General features: G+C 38.9%; 1 protein-coding gene across 1 annotated transcript in view; it reads left to right on the top strand.

The window, feature by feature from the left end:
• The window catches only part of pitpnm3 (PITPNM family member 3), a 115,653-nt gene that overhangs the window by 35,245 nt on the left and 64,138 nt on the right, over positions 1–16,270 (top strand). The window contains exon 4 of the mRNA XM_042486649.1: positions 6,192–6,299. Within this exon, the coding sequence (XP_042342583.1) occupies positions 6,192–6,299 (108 nt within the window). The remainder of the gene's footprint in view (positions 1–6,191; positions 6,300–16,270) is intronic.

Here is a 16,270-nt window from a genome sequence, read left to right as displayed (position 1 = left end):
TCACACATATCTCATTCCCCCTTGATTTTGTTTGTCTGAGCTGTTGGTGAAGCAATGTGTCTGGAAAGTAATCCACTCCATTTCCTCACCTGTTTTGGTGGCTTTAATCTCACATCTGTGTGAGGAGCAGCTCTGAAAAAGAGTTAATGAAAGATAAATTCCATCCTGTTTTCATATTATTATTTTAGTTACATTTCTCATAAATTGGCTCATCAACCAGTGTTTACTCAACCTTCCTGTACCCTCACTTGGCTCTGGACAGAGGCTATGTTTTCATGCTGCTGGCTGTGCATTTTTAACAATTTATCTCAACAAATTATGAGTGGGTGTGAATTTGTGAAATTTATGCTGTAGATCTCTGACCCAAGAACAGTTGGTTGCATTTTGGTTTCAAGTGTGAAACGTGGCCAAACTTTCAAATAATGACGTAAACGTGCATAAAAGTATTCCCTGTGAGCAAAAAACCTCAGGCTTCAGACTGCTCTGAACACTCTGATTCATACAATTTTATTTAAATATAAGACAAGATGATATATGGTGATCTGCTCCAGGCATGTTACTGCAAGTTTTTACATAAAAAAAGCCTACACTGCTACATGCTGGTATCAGGGAAAACAGCAGCAGTGTTCGTTGAATGAATCTGTTGTTGCACAACTTGTTTCATTTTATCCGTTGCACACAATGAGAAGATTATTACAAGTTGAACAAGTGATATTATCATAGCCATGAATTTTTATTAAAACAATACCTAGCAAACTGCATACATATGTGGAATTATGCAGGCCATATAGTGACATGAAATGAGCTATGAAAATAGTGAACATAAAGTGCTGGGGCTTGCAGAAACACACTATAAAAAAAAGAATCAATCTGTAACAGTAGGTTACAGGGTAGCTTCTGCACAAATGTGTTCAAAGTGCCCCATTTGATCAAGCTCTAGGACAGAACAGAAAATGACAGCTTGCCAAAACCTTTACAGAGAAGACATGCTATATTAAAGTTTATATTGACCCAAGAGCTATCAAACGACACAAACAATACATATAAATGTATAAGATCATTTCAGATTTAAACTGTGAAATTCTGCAAAAATATTTTTTACAGAATAAAATAAGGTAACACGTAGGAAAACAAGATTATGAGTTTACAGCCATGCTTTCAGAGCTCTCAGAGGCTGCTCAGTATCACTTGAAGCAGTGTTTGGAATTATACAACTACCCGTCTCTCATACATTTTAAACTCACTCTTATATATCGGATTACACATATATTGTTCGCTTGTGAGCTCTCTTGTGGTGATTCACTGCTATCCATCTTCGGTAGCCTACTTACCTGACAGACTGTTTATGCCATTTTACGGGATAATCCTTTGAGCAATCTCATTTTGCCAGTGCGTCATTGGGAGTTGAAAGGGACTGAAATAAAGCCAGAAGTAGTATTTTGGTAATTCCACTGCAGCAGCTAATGCATGATGATGAGATCAAGAAATTGCGAGTGGGATGCAGTAAGAAAAATAGAAGTGGTTGAGGTCACCCAAGGCCGTTTCCTCATCGGTTAACAATTGCGCCATTTCTTCCTCTCTGTTCCACTCTGACACTTGCTCACTGTGAGCCGACAGGTTGAAGGATGTTTTCTGAATCTCTTTTCTGTCCCTCGAGGGTTACTGCTGCAGGCAGATCTCACTCTTCTATTTCCCTCCTTGCCAGTTATTCAAATCGGATTTTGCTGAGTAGTATTCCAAAAGCAGGAGATGTGCTAACTCTAATGGGTTGGCTTTATTTTCTCGATTATTTCTGCATTTCATTTGTTTGTCTCGCACTAGATTCTTACTGTAGGTCATTTTTTTATTCAGCTCAAACACATTTTGCATCTCAAGGGAGCCTGTGTTTTTGCTTTGAGCTTCTCTGCACAACTCTCCCTCCAGGAGATGATTCAGTAACCTGCTTTTAACCTCACGGTGTAAAGCCTGCTTTGCATTCGCCTCCTGCCCAAATACCGGCTTTCTAACAACCTGCAACGCTTTGTTCAGATCCAATATGCATCCCTCTGTGTGTCTGTTTCTCGCTGTTGTTCTCCATTTTCTTTGTGCTTGTTTGTGTACTGTATGTTTGTGTGTGTGTGTGTGTGTGTGTGTGTGTGTGTGTGTGTGTGTGTGTGTGTGTGTGTGTGTGTGTGTGTGCTGTGTCCCTGCAATATTACATTTGGCTTAGTATTGTCTGACCAGAGGGGAAGAGAGGGCACCCAAAGGGTGGAGAGAGTCCAAGCAGATCGCGAAAGACAAACTGTGACCACTAGACCGGTAGCTGTGTGATCCAAATGGACAGGCGCTGTAGACCCGCGTCAGAGTCTGTCACAGCTACAGGCAGAAATGTGTGAGAGAGGAGAGATGTCTGTCAGGTAGAGGGGTTTCTTTCTGCATGACTCATCCAGTCTCAGACTGTTTTGGATAAATGTCTGCGCCAGGCAGACAGCTACTTTGGTTGTGGAGAACCACACAGGACACCTAGTTTGTCTTTTTGGTTAGTAGTATATTAGACCACGTCATTTACTGTGACACTGTGTTAGTGCCGTATTTTAAAGGGCATGTCAACACATATGTTTTCAGTTTTGCTGGACTCTGCTCAGGCTTAATGTAGATGGAGCTCTGCTGGAAATTATATGGGATCACCAAACTGTGTAATGATGATAAGAATAGCTTTATTCTATTATGGTTTATGTCTTCTTGGGTTTAATTTTTGTAGTTTTTCATAGCATTGTGTTCACTAACTTTGGACTTTCACTCACAAGACTGCTGTTTGTGTCCTGTGTGAAACTAAGTCAACAACAACATAATGTTCTTGTGTGTCTAACATACTATGCAAGTGATGTGTGTCACATGACATATGTGCCATGACGTTATATTATGTTAGTAACAAATGTAGTTATTTTAAGTCAAAACCTTAATGTTTATTTTGCAAACCTAACCACGTGCTTTTTCAGCTTAAACCAAGGGAAGTACACCTTAGTTTTTCTAACCTACCTTTTAAGTTTATTTTGATAAGAGAATGAATGCATTTAACGAGCAGAAACTATTCATTTCCTGAGAAAATTGAAGAGTATTGGGAAAAGACACAAAGAATGTAACAAAATAAACTGAGATGTTGTCACTACGCATCCAGAGCAAATTAAGGATGGGAAGCTAGCATGTCATAGTTTGACGTGAAGGGCCTCTGGCCAAGTGATGGTGTTTGACCATAGACCCGATCGCATCCTGGTGTCTGACTGCATTACAGGTCCTAAGGCCCGCCCCTCCATGTTAGTAAATGGACATTGGCCAAACTAAAAACTCAAAGTACACGCCAAATAAATGTTTCCCAAAGATGGTTTCTGTGACTTAAGGTAGTTCTCACCCTGATGTTTGTTCAAGTGTTTGTTTCTTTGATAAGTTCATTTTTAATGAGTCATTATATCATACAAAAGGGGCCTTTCCGCCATGACTGACAGCAGTAGCAGCCAATCCGTGCACTCGCATTTGAACTCACGATTGGTTAGACAGGTGTTTTGCTGAATCTCCCCTACTGCGAATATTGCTACTACGCAGATGCGGGGCTCTCAATGACATCACCCTTGATGGCAGTGCCCATATCTGGTATATTTTACCCTCACTTCAGCATAGCAGGGGTAAGTGGGGGCATGTCATCCATCTTCAAGTGGTCTGACAGTAATACAACTTGTAAACAAGCCAGCTGTCCAGACACATTGTCTACCACTTTATTTGGAAATACGAGTGACAGTGAGTACACCAAAAGTGTTAGTAATTATATGGGAGATTATAAATTGTACAGCTATGGCTGTGGGTCAAATATGAATGAAGAAATTGGGCTGTGAATTGTGGTGTACAGTCTGATCAATGATTCCAATGTTCACATAAGCTTTCTCGGCCAAATAATGTTGACTGTCCTAAGGTTTTGTCATGTTTATTGCTGTAAAGAACCTGTTTGTCAGTGATTTTACCAAGTTTAGAGAGATATCAGCAATCATAGAATCAATGGCCAGAGCTATGCAAATAAGTCTTATGTGGTAGTGTTGTGGTGTTTTCGGCCACCAGCAAAAAAGGAACAGTGTTTAGATAAGTGAGTCGTTGTTTTCTCAGTATCTCCTACTCTACTATCGCATGAACAAGGCCACATGGATGTATAATTGTGGGAAGAGGTAGATTGAAACATGAGATAAACACTGTAGGTTTTAGTATAATAAGTAAATAAATGAGCTATATTACATCTCAAGGCTGCATATGCTGCGTTTTTGCAGGAAACAGTGAATTTAAACCCAACAGTGTTGTTTACAAGAAAACTCCACAGGGTCCCTTTAAACCCAGCGCAGGCAGCACATGATGCAGCATGTATGAGTGAATCTTTAATCATCAAACTGCAGCCAGTAGTGTGGCTAAAGGTGTAATAATGCTTCCCATGGAGAACAGATAATCACAAATAAATATCTGGTAGGCCAGTTTAAACATATTACACCACTGTCTTTAGGCTGAAATTAATCTGTGTCAACATCACTTAGGCCAAATTTACATTTTATCTTTGCACAGCTTACAAGGCAGCACAATGGCTTCTCCATTTGTGTTTCGATTCGACAAGCCACGTTAAAAAGATACATGTTTACTAAACTCTGTTGATTGCCACGCTGTTGGCTGTCATTAGCTATTTTGTTGTTTTGTTTACTCCCTGCACATTAAGCTGTCTACTCAGGTTGGCACAAGCAGCATGTTGGGAAGCCAGATTTAAATGGAATGGAAACCATGTCCAACTGGAACAAATCAGACCGAGGTTGGTTGGCTTTTGGGGTGCACCATCTGGTCAAGGTGTAAATTATATGCCCTATTATGTGCCACAAACCTAACATAAGAGGGATGGCAATATATGTCATGTGAGAAAAAGTATAATCCAGCAAAATAAATAAAACAGACAAGAACATTGAGCTTCATTCACCAACCATTCTTAAGAAGAAATATCTCCCTAAAATCCACTTAAGCAGTTTTGACAAAGATTCTGACATTCACAAATGTTTTCTTCACTGAGATTTTTTCTTAGGAACAGAGTCCGGGAAGCACACTTATGCAAATTTGAGGTGCAAAAAAAAGAAGACAAAAAAAATTACTGCATTTTTGTCAATTCTGTAGTTGCATAACACAGGTTTTAAAGTACAATATTTAGATCAATTATGATATTTTCTAATCATTGTTTTTGTCATTTTACAAAGTATAATGGCAAAAAACCTACGGAAAATGTCCATAAGACTAGAACATTTTTGTTTGTAACTCATGTTACAGAAAAATAATTATATGTAATTTTTTTGCACTTTCTTAATGTAATTATTTATTTGTTTATTTATTTATTTATTTGTTACTTTTCCAGTTTTTTGCTTATTTTCAGGTGATTTTCTTGAAACTTTTTACTAAGTTGTTATGAATTCTTGTGCCATTTCTTTTTAAGTTGGGCATTGCTTTTTTCTCGTATTTTTGAAAGAAATCAAGCCAATTTGCTCAGCTGTTAAAGGATTAATGTAAATAAACACTACAGTTACGCATCATTTCAAATCACTTATGTTAAATGGGAACCATTCCATTCAATAATTAGGGATTGACGCTATTTATAGGCCCAAATAAGGCCTATATCTGCACCATAGGTCTATTCACACAATGGCGTAATTACAGCTGCTGCAAGACGTTTCAGATCATATCCTGAGAAGAGAAGGCATCTTCCAGGATCATGTAGATCTAATTGTAGAGAGTGACGAGGGCAATCCTGTCCCCCATCAGTGGTCATCAGTTGTGCACCCTTCTCTAGATACAGCGTTTACTGAACAAGGAATAGCGTCCCACACATAATTTTTTTAGTGTTATTTCATATCCACTACGCATGCTACTAAATGTTGCAGCTCCTTTGGCATTTACTTCCTGCAGAGGTACTTCCACTTCAGGTTTGAGAACACATCATGAATGTGATGTACAGCTCTCTGATAACCTTTCTCAAGAACAATTTTCAGAAAAAAACTGAGGGAGATTTTTGTGTTTGAGACCTAATTAGTTCCCATATAATTGATATGCAGAGACAGGAGTGGAATATTTGTCTTTGCTAAACTGTCTTACTCCCCTTTTTGTGTGTCTGTGTGTACTTGTGTGTGTGTACATGTGTGTCCCAGCAGATGTTATGGAGGGGAAGAGCGCCATTCTGCTGGGCATGAGTCAGTGGAACTCAAATGACCTGGTGGAGCAGATTGAAACTCTGGGACACATGGAGGACCAGTCGCATGGTATGCACACACACACGCACGCGTGCGCACACACACGCACACACACACACACACACACACACACACACACACACACACACACAAAACACTTGCAGATTTATAATCACACTTATGAGTCACTGAATGATACTAATGGTTGCTAGACTCCAGATGAGTTGTAGGTTCTATTTAAAGCTACGTTAAGTCATTTTTGACCTGTGGGGGGCAAACAGAGTCCAAATAAACGACCCTGATTTCATTTTTTCAAGGTTTAAATGGGGATAAGAAAATAACTGCTTTCTTCAAACTGCCTTCAGGCCCACTATTGTCATCCAGATAAACACTGCAAAGGCCTGTGTGTATTTACATCTTAAGGAAATCAGTGAGAAAATGAATTACAAACTAGGAAGTTCAAAACAAAAGATATAAGGACAACTTATTTGTTTTCGAGTCACAATTTAACAGCTTTGCATAAGTAATATGGCTTGTTTCTTACAAACTAAACATTACTAGCGCTGCCCCCTGAAATTCAAATCCTCAGTCAGTCAACTGTGATTGCTTCAAGTCGAGCAGTGTTTTTTTTTTTTTCTTTGTAGTGCTGAGGACATTTTGGTCCTCAGAGTTTGCTGTGGAGTGACCTCTGTTGACTTTCATGCTACTCTTTGATACCCAGGTGCAGACATGCAGGCAGCATCACAGTCTCTGGCTTTTGTTTGATATTAATGTTGGCAAAAAATGTAGTTGCACCGGTTAGCACCGTTAGCTTCTGTACTGTATTACATGCATGCAGCTGCCACACTGAATGTACCGCAGAGCCCATTCAAACTTTAAAACTTTCTTTGGAAAACAAAACAAATTGTTGAATGTTCGTTTAGAACAGCAGAATCCAACCAGAATTCAAGTGGCAATATTCAGAGTAGGGTACAACCCTAAAAATTAGCACAATGCAACAATCAATTTTAGCAACATTTGCTTGTATTTGATTGTCTGACACAGAGCATAATGTTGTACCCCTTTTCTACCAAAACTAGCATGCAGTTTTTCTAAAAGTGGTATATTCAATTTAAAATTTGTTTCCTTTCCCATTGTTTATAAATTAGACCTCTACCTCGACAGGTCTTCATTTCTGTTTCTTTTCTGCTCAATATCATGGACAGGCCGTGAAACAGGTTAGTAAACAGTAGAAAGCAGCATGGATGTCAGTGAAAATTTTATGGTGGTTATTCCTTTTTTTTATCTCTTAGGTTACTGATTCCTCTCTCTATAAATCTTGGTGCAGACTAAATTTTGATAGATGATGTCCAAGTGCTGCTTGAATTTTGGGACACATGGAGGTCCCAATATTTTGTGGCGGCCTGTCACAGGCAAAGGGGCTAAAATTAGCATGTCTACCGGGGTTTCGTATTTCCATCACTGCTGATTGGAGCCCATTGGAGCTTGAGCTGATTAATACTAAATACTGTTGTCATTTGTCCCGGGAGTGAATGCAGATTGTAACCTTTCCCATTAAATACAATGCCAGATGTTAGTGGGTCTTAGTGGATTTTTTTGTCCAGTGGGAGAGGGGCTTTATTGTCTTTCTAGACACAGCATTTCCTGCTGAAACGAGCTAAATGGGCTTCCCTCAGGAGATGTGATTCTGGCCACCTAACATAATGTTTGTGTCTAATATTCACAGGCATTTTAGTAACGGCTCGGTCCAACAACTGCTGGGAAAAATATCTTCACAAGTAGCTCAGAGTATAATCTAAAATGAAAAAGACTGGATGGTCCTTGCTCGGGGGTGAACATTTTGTTATTGAGGCTTTAGATGAGTGTGAATAAATGTAGTGAGCAAAAGATAAATATAATGGTGGCTGAGTCCATACGGGTATGTGAAGCTCTGTGCTGAGTGATGCTTGAAAAGAGCACTTAGGTTGAAACATGTCTGTCTTCCGTCTTCTGCTTTCTGAATATATATGTATTTATGCACATTTTAAGCATCTCTTAAAATAAAATTCACTCCTTGCAAGCAAAGAGGTTCTAATCTTTTTAAATTCTATTTAAGGACATGAAATTTCATATAAAACCTAGACTAGAAATGGGTTGAGCACAGATATGTGTGGATGCTCAGCTTCCTTTTGCTCTCCCTTCTTAGAGTTAATGAGACATAGAAGTAAATATGGGAACATTTTCTTCTGTCATCAATGAACAGAATTTCCTTTGATTTTACTGATTTCCCCTCTTTCATCCTTTTTATTCTACTCATATGTCTACCCATCCTCAGCACTCTCACTTCAAGATCTTGGGGACTAACATGGAAACTGCTGCTCTTTGTTTTTGCCTCAGATTCAATAATGTTTCTTGAACTCAGAGAATAAGCTTCTCCTGTAAATCAGTAAATAAAGAGCATAAGCAGAATCAGTCAAACCAATAAAATACATAGATGCAATGCCTGTGTAGCCGTAGAAATATTTGTGAAGCAAACAGCACCAGCTGGAGGAATGTCATATTTTACCAGGTTTTCATTTTAGTCTTCAACACAGGCTTTATATCAAGCACTTCTCCTGATGAATTCTTCCTGTGAGAAAGTTATTGAATTAGATTCATTCATCAAAGTCTCTGGTGTGATTATTCAACCACGGTAACTAAATAACATATCGCCCAGAGGTTTATCAGCACGCTGTTTTCAGACAGAATAAGAGAATCTCAGTTTGTGCCTTTGAAGATTATCGAACTGATTTGTGTAGATGAGTGATTTTTAATAGAATCATCGAACTCCCACAGCGAAGGGGTTTCATGTAAGACAAAATTTGATCACAGTTATCAAGAGTAAATTACTATCAAGCCGCTTATCACTCTCCATTATGGTTTTAAAGCAAGTTATGAAGGTTAAGTGATGCTTTTTACCAGGGTTGAGCCAGTGAGAAATATTTCAGACTAGTTTGATAATGAGCCAAACACCAGACTGAACCGGTATACCGAATTTTGCCACTAGATCCAGTCACCGTATCCTAACAGAAAACTTGTGTCTGATTGTGGTGTTGCATCATGGAAAATCGTAGCTTCCTGTCCACACTGAATATATTAAATATGCACCTTTATTACATTATGTAAACAAACTATATACTGTAGCTATCAGCTGTGCGCTTGAGATCAGACTTGTGACCACTTGTAACCACTTAAAAGATGGGTGAGTAACCTAATACTAGTTAGTCTTTTCTTGCTTCATTAGAAAATGATAAAACCCTGCCTCTCTATAACAAAAGACAGCAGGTAATTGTAACAGTGTGGCTTTAAACTGGGTGGCAGCAAAGAAACAGCTGAACCATGTCAAGCAAAATCAATGATAACATCATGAATTCAATACCAACTTTGATTTACAGCTCCTCTGCTGTTCCTGTGCTGATAGCATGGTACTTGTTTTGAGTTTCGCTTACTGACTAAATGGGCCGTCTCTCGTCGTAAAGGTCAGCTCTGAGATTTGACAAACTTAAGTGGATGCTTTTAATCACTGCGCTTCAGCAGGAGTGTAGACTGATCCTGCAGAGATGAAAGAAACTGTTCCTGCTGGTATGCTGTACTAAGCCATGTGGTAGTTAGTAAAGACGTGGGTATACTGTGAATATTTCACACCCCCCACATATCCCATCAGCAGGCCACTCACAAAAGCCAGTAATGACCTGTGAAGTGCTCCCCTGCAGCAGTACAAGTAAAAGTTATTGTAGTGCTCCAGAACAACCAGTGCCTGTTACAGCAAAGGAAATAACAGTTTTTCAAGAGCTGCCAATTTGTTAAAAGATTTTGTTTTTGTTTTTTGTCTATTCCATCCTAAAGCATACTATTTATTCTTTTTGTCAACAAATCCCCAAAATGCTGGGTTTTCAGTTCAAAGGAGGAACCAAATGCAGGACTCAAGACAGGCAGGTGAGATGAACAGAAAGCCATAATAGGGAAATCTGGTTCCAGCACACAAAAACTCAAGATGCAAGCTGAAACAAAACCCAGAAGCGAGCAAAGATGCTAAAACTAAATTTAGGTACAAGCCAGCATGGCTCGAGGAACACAATTGTCAACAACAGAAATAGAGCAGACTGGGAATGTCGCTGGAGTTAGGGAACAAAAACATGTCCAGAGGGCTGTACCAAAAAGCAAGTTTGACACAGCCAGGCTCTCTTTGCCTTTGCTGGCTCAACAAGCCCAAAAATCTCCAGTCAGAGATAACTGGTAATACCTGTGCCACCATTTCTCCCTTTGAAGAATATTAAATAAAGTACCACAGTAAAAAGAAACACAGTTGTTTCAATTAAAGCCTGAGAGAACTGCTGATGAACATGACTCACTGTGTGAATTCACAGGTGAATATATTTATTTTACCATTGTGCTTGTTATTTTTTAAGGTGATGAGTGCACATTCTGCAGCTCTAAAACTTTAAACTTGATGCAACAGATTTAAAAATGATACTTAAGACGTGTACATGTCCTGACACTGTCCTATCATAAGGGACATGTGGGCATTACTTCAGTTTTTACTCCAGTCAAATCAAAGCAGATTTTTTTTGATTGAATATAATCTGTGATAAATTCAAAACCTAAGTAAAGAATATTTGTTAATACATTTCTTATTGAAATGTAACCCAAATCATGATCTTTTAATTTTTTAAACACAGTGCTTTTGTTGCCTCAACCTAAGACAGGATTAAAGACGCAAAGTTCTGGTGTTCTGCACATTGCACACCGTCATCGTCCACAACCACTTACTTAGAAGGTAGAAGGTAGATTTATTAATCATTTTTTAAACAAAGATTTCAAAACTAAATCACTTTTATCCTTGATCCTGCTACATCTTTGGAGTTGAAGGATTAGTTGATTAAAATCATGAAATTACAAAGCCTGTGTGGTATACGAATGTCATGTTTTGTTACCTGAAAGAAACATTGTCTTTGAACATAATACAGGCAGCAATTATGTTGTCACAACATTGCACTTAAGAAAGCAGTTTAATAACATACAAACTAAATGTCTAGAAGACAACATTGGAGATTTAACTGTTTTGTTTCAGTTTGAGTTTATGCAGATATTTGTTTAGAATTAATTACTCAAACAAAAAACAGTGCTAAAAGACTCACATTGATCAGCTGGACACAAAGACAACTTCAAATGAATGTTGCTTTGTGACTGCTGGACCCAATTCAAGCCTGAGGGAAAAGTGAGAAATTACAGCCTGGCCCATCAGGTCGGATCGGACCTAATCGGGCTCGGGCAGAGAATCAGAGTCCTAGTGTCAATAGGCTACTGCCTGCGAACACCATATCAACTGTATAATGTGTGTGTAAAGTGAAATTAAATGACAACGCACACAGCAAGGTAACTCACGAGAGCTGCTGATTGCATAGGACAGGAGCTTTATGTAGTTGATAGCTTGCTGCTGCCGCTGTCATCCCTTACTGTAAATCTCTTGGCTGCTGCATCACAGAGGTCAAATCACAAAAAATGGGAGCCTTATTCTCTTCTCCGTTACTGATGGGGTGTTGGAGCTGATATGCACATCAGTGGTGCTTGAGAAGTTAAGTATACTCTACTAAAAAAAATGGCGCTGCTATAGACGATTGCGGATATGTTACCTGAAATGGAGTGTGTGATGTATATAGTGTTTACAAGGTGTGAAGCTGGTGTCTGCTCATGGTGGAAGACGCTGAACAGAGACATCATCATGTAGTCATACAGTTACTGTTCTCTAAACTTCTGTGTGCCCTCATCATGTTGAGACAGACACCCACTGTGACTGTCTTTCTTTATCTCTGTATAATGTGTGAAAACATTATGAGCTTGTGGTCCAATCCTCTTCATGAAATAGAAGGGACGGCAAAGATTTGACACTCGTACTGTAATATAATCAATGTGAAGCCGTGTCCAAAACGGCAGGTGTTTTCCATTTCAATCACACCACTGAAATGGCAAAGCATGTGTGCAAATACTGGTAATATTGTATAAATTTGTTTTTCAGAAAACCTATTATCACACACGAAATTCAATTCTGTGATGTCTTACTCAACTCAAGACTCACTGACATGGAAAAAAAATACTGCATTGCTGGTTCCAGTAGACAGACTTTAGAAGGAGCTGTCTATGTAATGGTAATTGCATTCTCTCTCCCTCTCTCCGTCTCTCATCCTGAAGTTGCAACAAAGTCAAACTTACCCAAAATAGACACACTTCTGCTGTGAAAATGCCTGCTGCAGCTCCTCGGTTGTTTGTTTACATCCTACACTCGTGGGGGCACAGGCATATTAAAGACATAAATTTAGCTGAGTGAAAAGGATTTCAGCGCAGCACCAACAATAGCTGCTAGAGATCATATGGGAATAAGGAGGCATATATTTCCTTTAATAAGTTAAAGAAAGTGAAACACAGTCATGTGGCGAGCCAGTTATGTGTGCTCGACAAGTTTGCCCAACAAATTACATGATTCAAGTTATAGACTGTATATAAGTATGGACGACCTCTCTCCCTTTTCTCCCATTGTATAGCAGTGAAGCCAAAATATCCTGTATACGGCTGCTGCCATCTTGTGTTGGTGACATTATTTGAAACCAAAATCTGTGCATCAGAGATCTCAGCGGTATCAAGTCCCTGCCTATATACCTGTCCGACTCAATTGTGAACAGCGCCATTGATTGCGAGCACATGGATTGGTGCGCACAGCTGTCAGTCATGTTGTCAAATCCTTTTCCTATAGCATCAAATAAATGATTAAAACCACACTTATCAGGAAAACAAACAATTTATTGAACACCAGGATAACAAAAATGACCTTAAAGGACAGAAGATCATCTCTAAGAAAAATGTATTTGACGTGTTTTTAGTTCCACCTATGTCCAATAAACTAACATGGAGGAGGCGGGTTTTATGACCTATACTGCAGCTAGCCACCAGGGGGCCATCTATATGTTTTGATTTTTTTATTTCAATTTCCAGGAACTGTTCTACTGTCCATCATTATCTCAATACATCCATAATCTTTTTGTACAGTCTATGATTTAAGTTCATTAAAGATATATCAGTGTCTCAGTATTAGTGTATTTGCTAGCTAGCAAGTAAAATTGCCGTAAAGAAACGAAATATGCTTTTTTTCAATCATTTTTTGTGTATTATATGCCTTTGTTATATAGTGGGGAGTTGACGGTAGATGAGGGAGAGAAAGATACAATTAAAGTCTGCAGGTGGATTCGAGCTGGACTTTGGGGTTCGTGGTTGGCATCTAAATCATGGGTGCAATCAGTGACATGGGTATGTTTGAGGGTAATTTAGTAATAGTGTCACAATGAAATATTTGTCCATGTGAGAAAGATGCCAAATTTGTTCTTTTTACTGAAAAAATCCTTCTTTGTACACACAGTATGTTGTCAGAATACTTTAAACCTTAATTCCTTTCATTTTTGGCCACTTGGTGGCAGCACAAAAAGCTGTAAACACACCATTAACATATTATCACCACATAAAGGAAAAAGATGCTTTTTTACACATCCTGCAGACAGATCAACGTTAGCATTCATTGTGTTTCTGGCCACCTAACGTGTGAAGGTCTAATGTGCTCTCTTTCTGTTTTGATCTTCATCAATATCTGTCTCTTTTGCTGCTTAATGGTCCATTCTCCCCAGATAATCGCTAACTTAAGCTGCGTTCCAAATTGCGTACTTTTTCTTTCTACTTGTACTGGAGCTGCCTTTACAAAGTATGCACAGTTGCATGCAGTATGCACACAATTGGGAAATACATCTAATTCATAGCATTGTGTTTGAACTTTGACCCTCACACTTACATATCTGTTACATTGATAAAACAAAACGCCTTTCAGTAGCTCAACAGAGACAGAGGTCAACCCAGAGAGCTCTGCTGTTGTTGCTTTGCAATGTATTTAGTTCTAACTTTTAACATTTCAGTCCAATTCAGCGTTATTTATAAAGCCCATTATCTCAAATGACAACTTGCCTCAGAGGGCTTTGAAGCGTATGACATCCCTCACAGCGAATAAGGAAAAACTCCCTCCAAAAAAAACTCTTAACGGGGTAAGAAACCTCAGGAAGAGCAACTGAGGAGGGATCCCTCTTAAAAGATGGACAGATGTGCAATAGATGTCATGTCTAAAGAACAATAAATGACAAAAAATTACATAATAATTACACAGAAAGAAGGAGAAGGAGGGGGAGAGAGAGCAAGGGAGATGCACAGCAACAATAATAATACTTATAATGACACATCATATAACAATTGTCATAAAAATATTAATATTCCTAAATGTAGTAACATGCACTATCACATTCACGACAGTGAAATTAGATATGCATTTCTCCATCACTGTTATTTTCAGAGTGATGTCCATTTGATGTTGGTAATCTTTCTGAATATTTTGTTCAACTTAACAAGCAATGTTCCTATTGTTACTATTCAACTGGTCATCTGTCACTTGAATGAGTTTTCATCAGTTATTGTGGCTTTTGACAGCTGTCAACAAGCAGTCATCTATATGACTATTTTATGTATCTTCAGCTGTGCAGATGATTATGGGTCAAACATGCTGGTTTACATCTTGCAGTGTGACCAGTATGCCTTTGACATATTATGTATTGGGACCAAATAAATCAGTTTTTTCCGTCATACTAAATAGTGCGGTAGTATGGCTAATGGAACACACAGTTGTCTGTCTATTGTTTGGTGGAGGTCAGGTAGCATTCAGTGGGTTTATGGAGCTTGTTAGCTAAAAGCGGCTGCATGCTGCTGCTGAAAATGATGCTGATTAACGCAGTGTGAGTGAAACAAAACAGTGAAGCTGCAAGCCCAATGTGCAGAAACCAAAATAGTAATTAGTAAAAGGACACTATTAAGCTCCATATAGTTGAGGCAAATTGCAAAGTTGGTTGCTATCTTCTTCTGGGTTTGCTGAGTCATTTCACATTTAAGTTGTTATGTGATCTGTGGAGCTTAAAGCCTCTATTTTTGTTCATATAAATGTGTCTCTAATGTCTGCTCAGCTTCTGCTGCATGTGTACTGTAATGTTTTTCATCTCTTAAAACTCTCTGTTAAACCTGTCAGGCATCAACAGCTAAATGCTTCGTGTCTTTGTGTGCGATTTGTTTTGTTAGTGATTCACGATAAAAGGTGAAAACAAAAGGAACCCTTAAAGATGCAGATGGACCACTCTCAGCCCGTGTGGTATCAAGCGGCAACATCCACTGCCCTTTCATCTCCATCTATTTGTCAGTTCCGCAAATGTACCTCTGGGTTTATAATCTCTCCCCCTTTGTTCTCCATTATCCCTTCATTCCCTCTTTTGGTCTCCTCAGCTTCTCTAACCACCCATTCCCCTCCAGCCTCTCTGCTCCTTCACTCCCCTCCCATCGCATCACCTCATCATGCATATATTCCCCTCTTTCTATCTTCCTACATCCATTTCTCCATAAGCCACAGGCAACTGTAAACACTTCCAACAGAGGCAAAAGTGATAGAAACCCCCGTGACAGAGAGGAATTCCTGGAGCACAGCTGCCCTTTATTTTAGTTTTCATCTCTTCTCAGTGACGTCCTGTGATCACAAGCCACTGCTGCAGGTCTTTCAGGCTCCATCTGTTCACCATGCAAACACCCTTACCAGTATATTTATGCTGTGCTCTTTTCATTTCCATCTTTTTCTTACTTTATGATGCTGCATAATGAAATCTAACCTGAAATAGCTTTGTTATTCAACCAGACTTTTTTCATTTAATAAAAAAAACAGACTCCATGATAAACAAAAATGTTTCTTGGCTGCTTTCCTGGTGTGTGCTGCCAAATTAGGATAACATTCGCTGAAATAGCTACGTCAGTAGAAGCATGAGGAGATGACTAAGTGAAAACTGCCCAACAACCCAACACAGACCAATATATGGTGAATATATAACTCCACACAAAGTGTCCTGGAGAGAAATCTATTATATTGAATTGGAGATTCATTCTCTATTTTCTGTGTAGCAACA

This window comes from Plectropomus leopardus, chromosome 5, assembly GCF_008729295.1.
Source record: "Plectropomus leopardus isolate mb chromosome 5, YSFRI_Pleo_2.0, whole genome shotgun sequence".
Lineage (NCBI taxonomy): Eukaryota > Metazoa > Chordata > Actinopteri > Perciformes > Serranidae > Plectropomus > Plectropomus leopardus.
The sequence above is the reverse complement of the archived record's forward strand: the minus strand, read 5'-3'. Positions and strand labels throughout refer to the sequence as shown.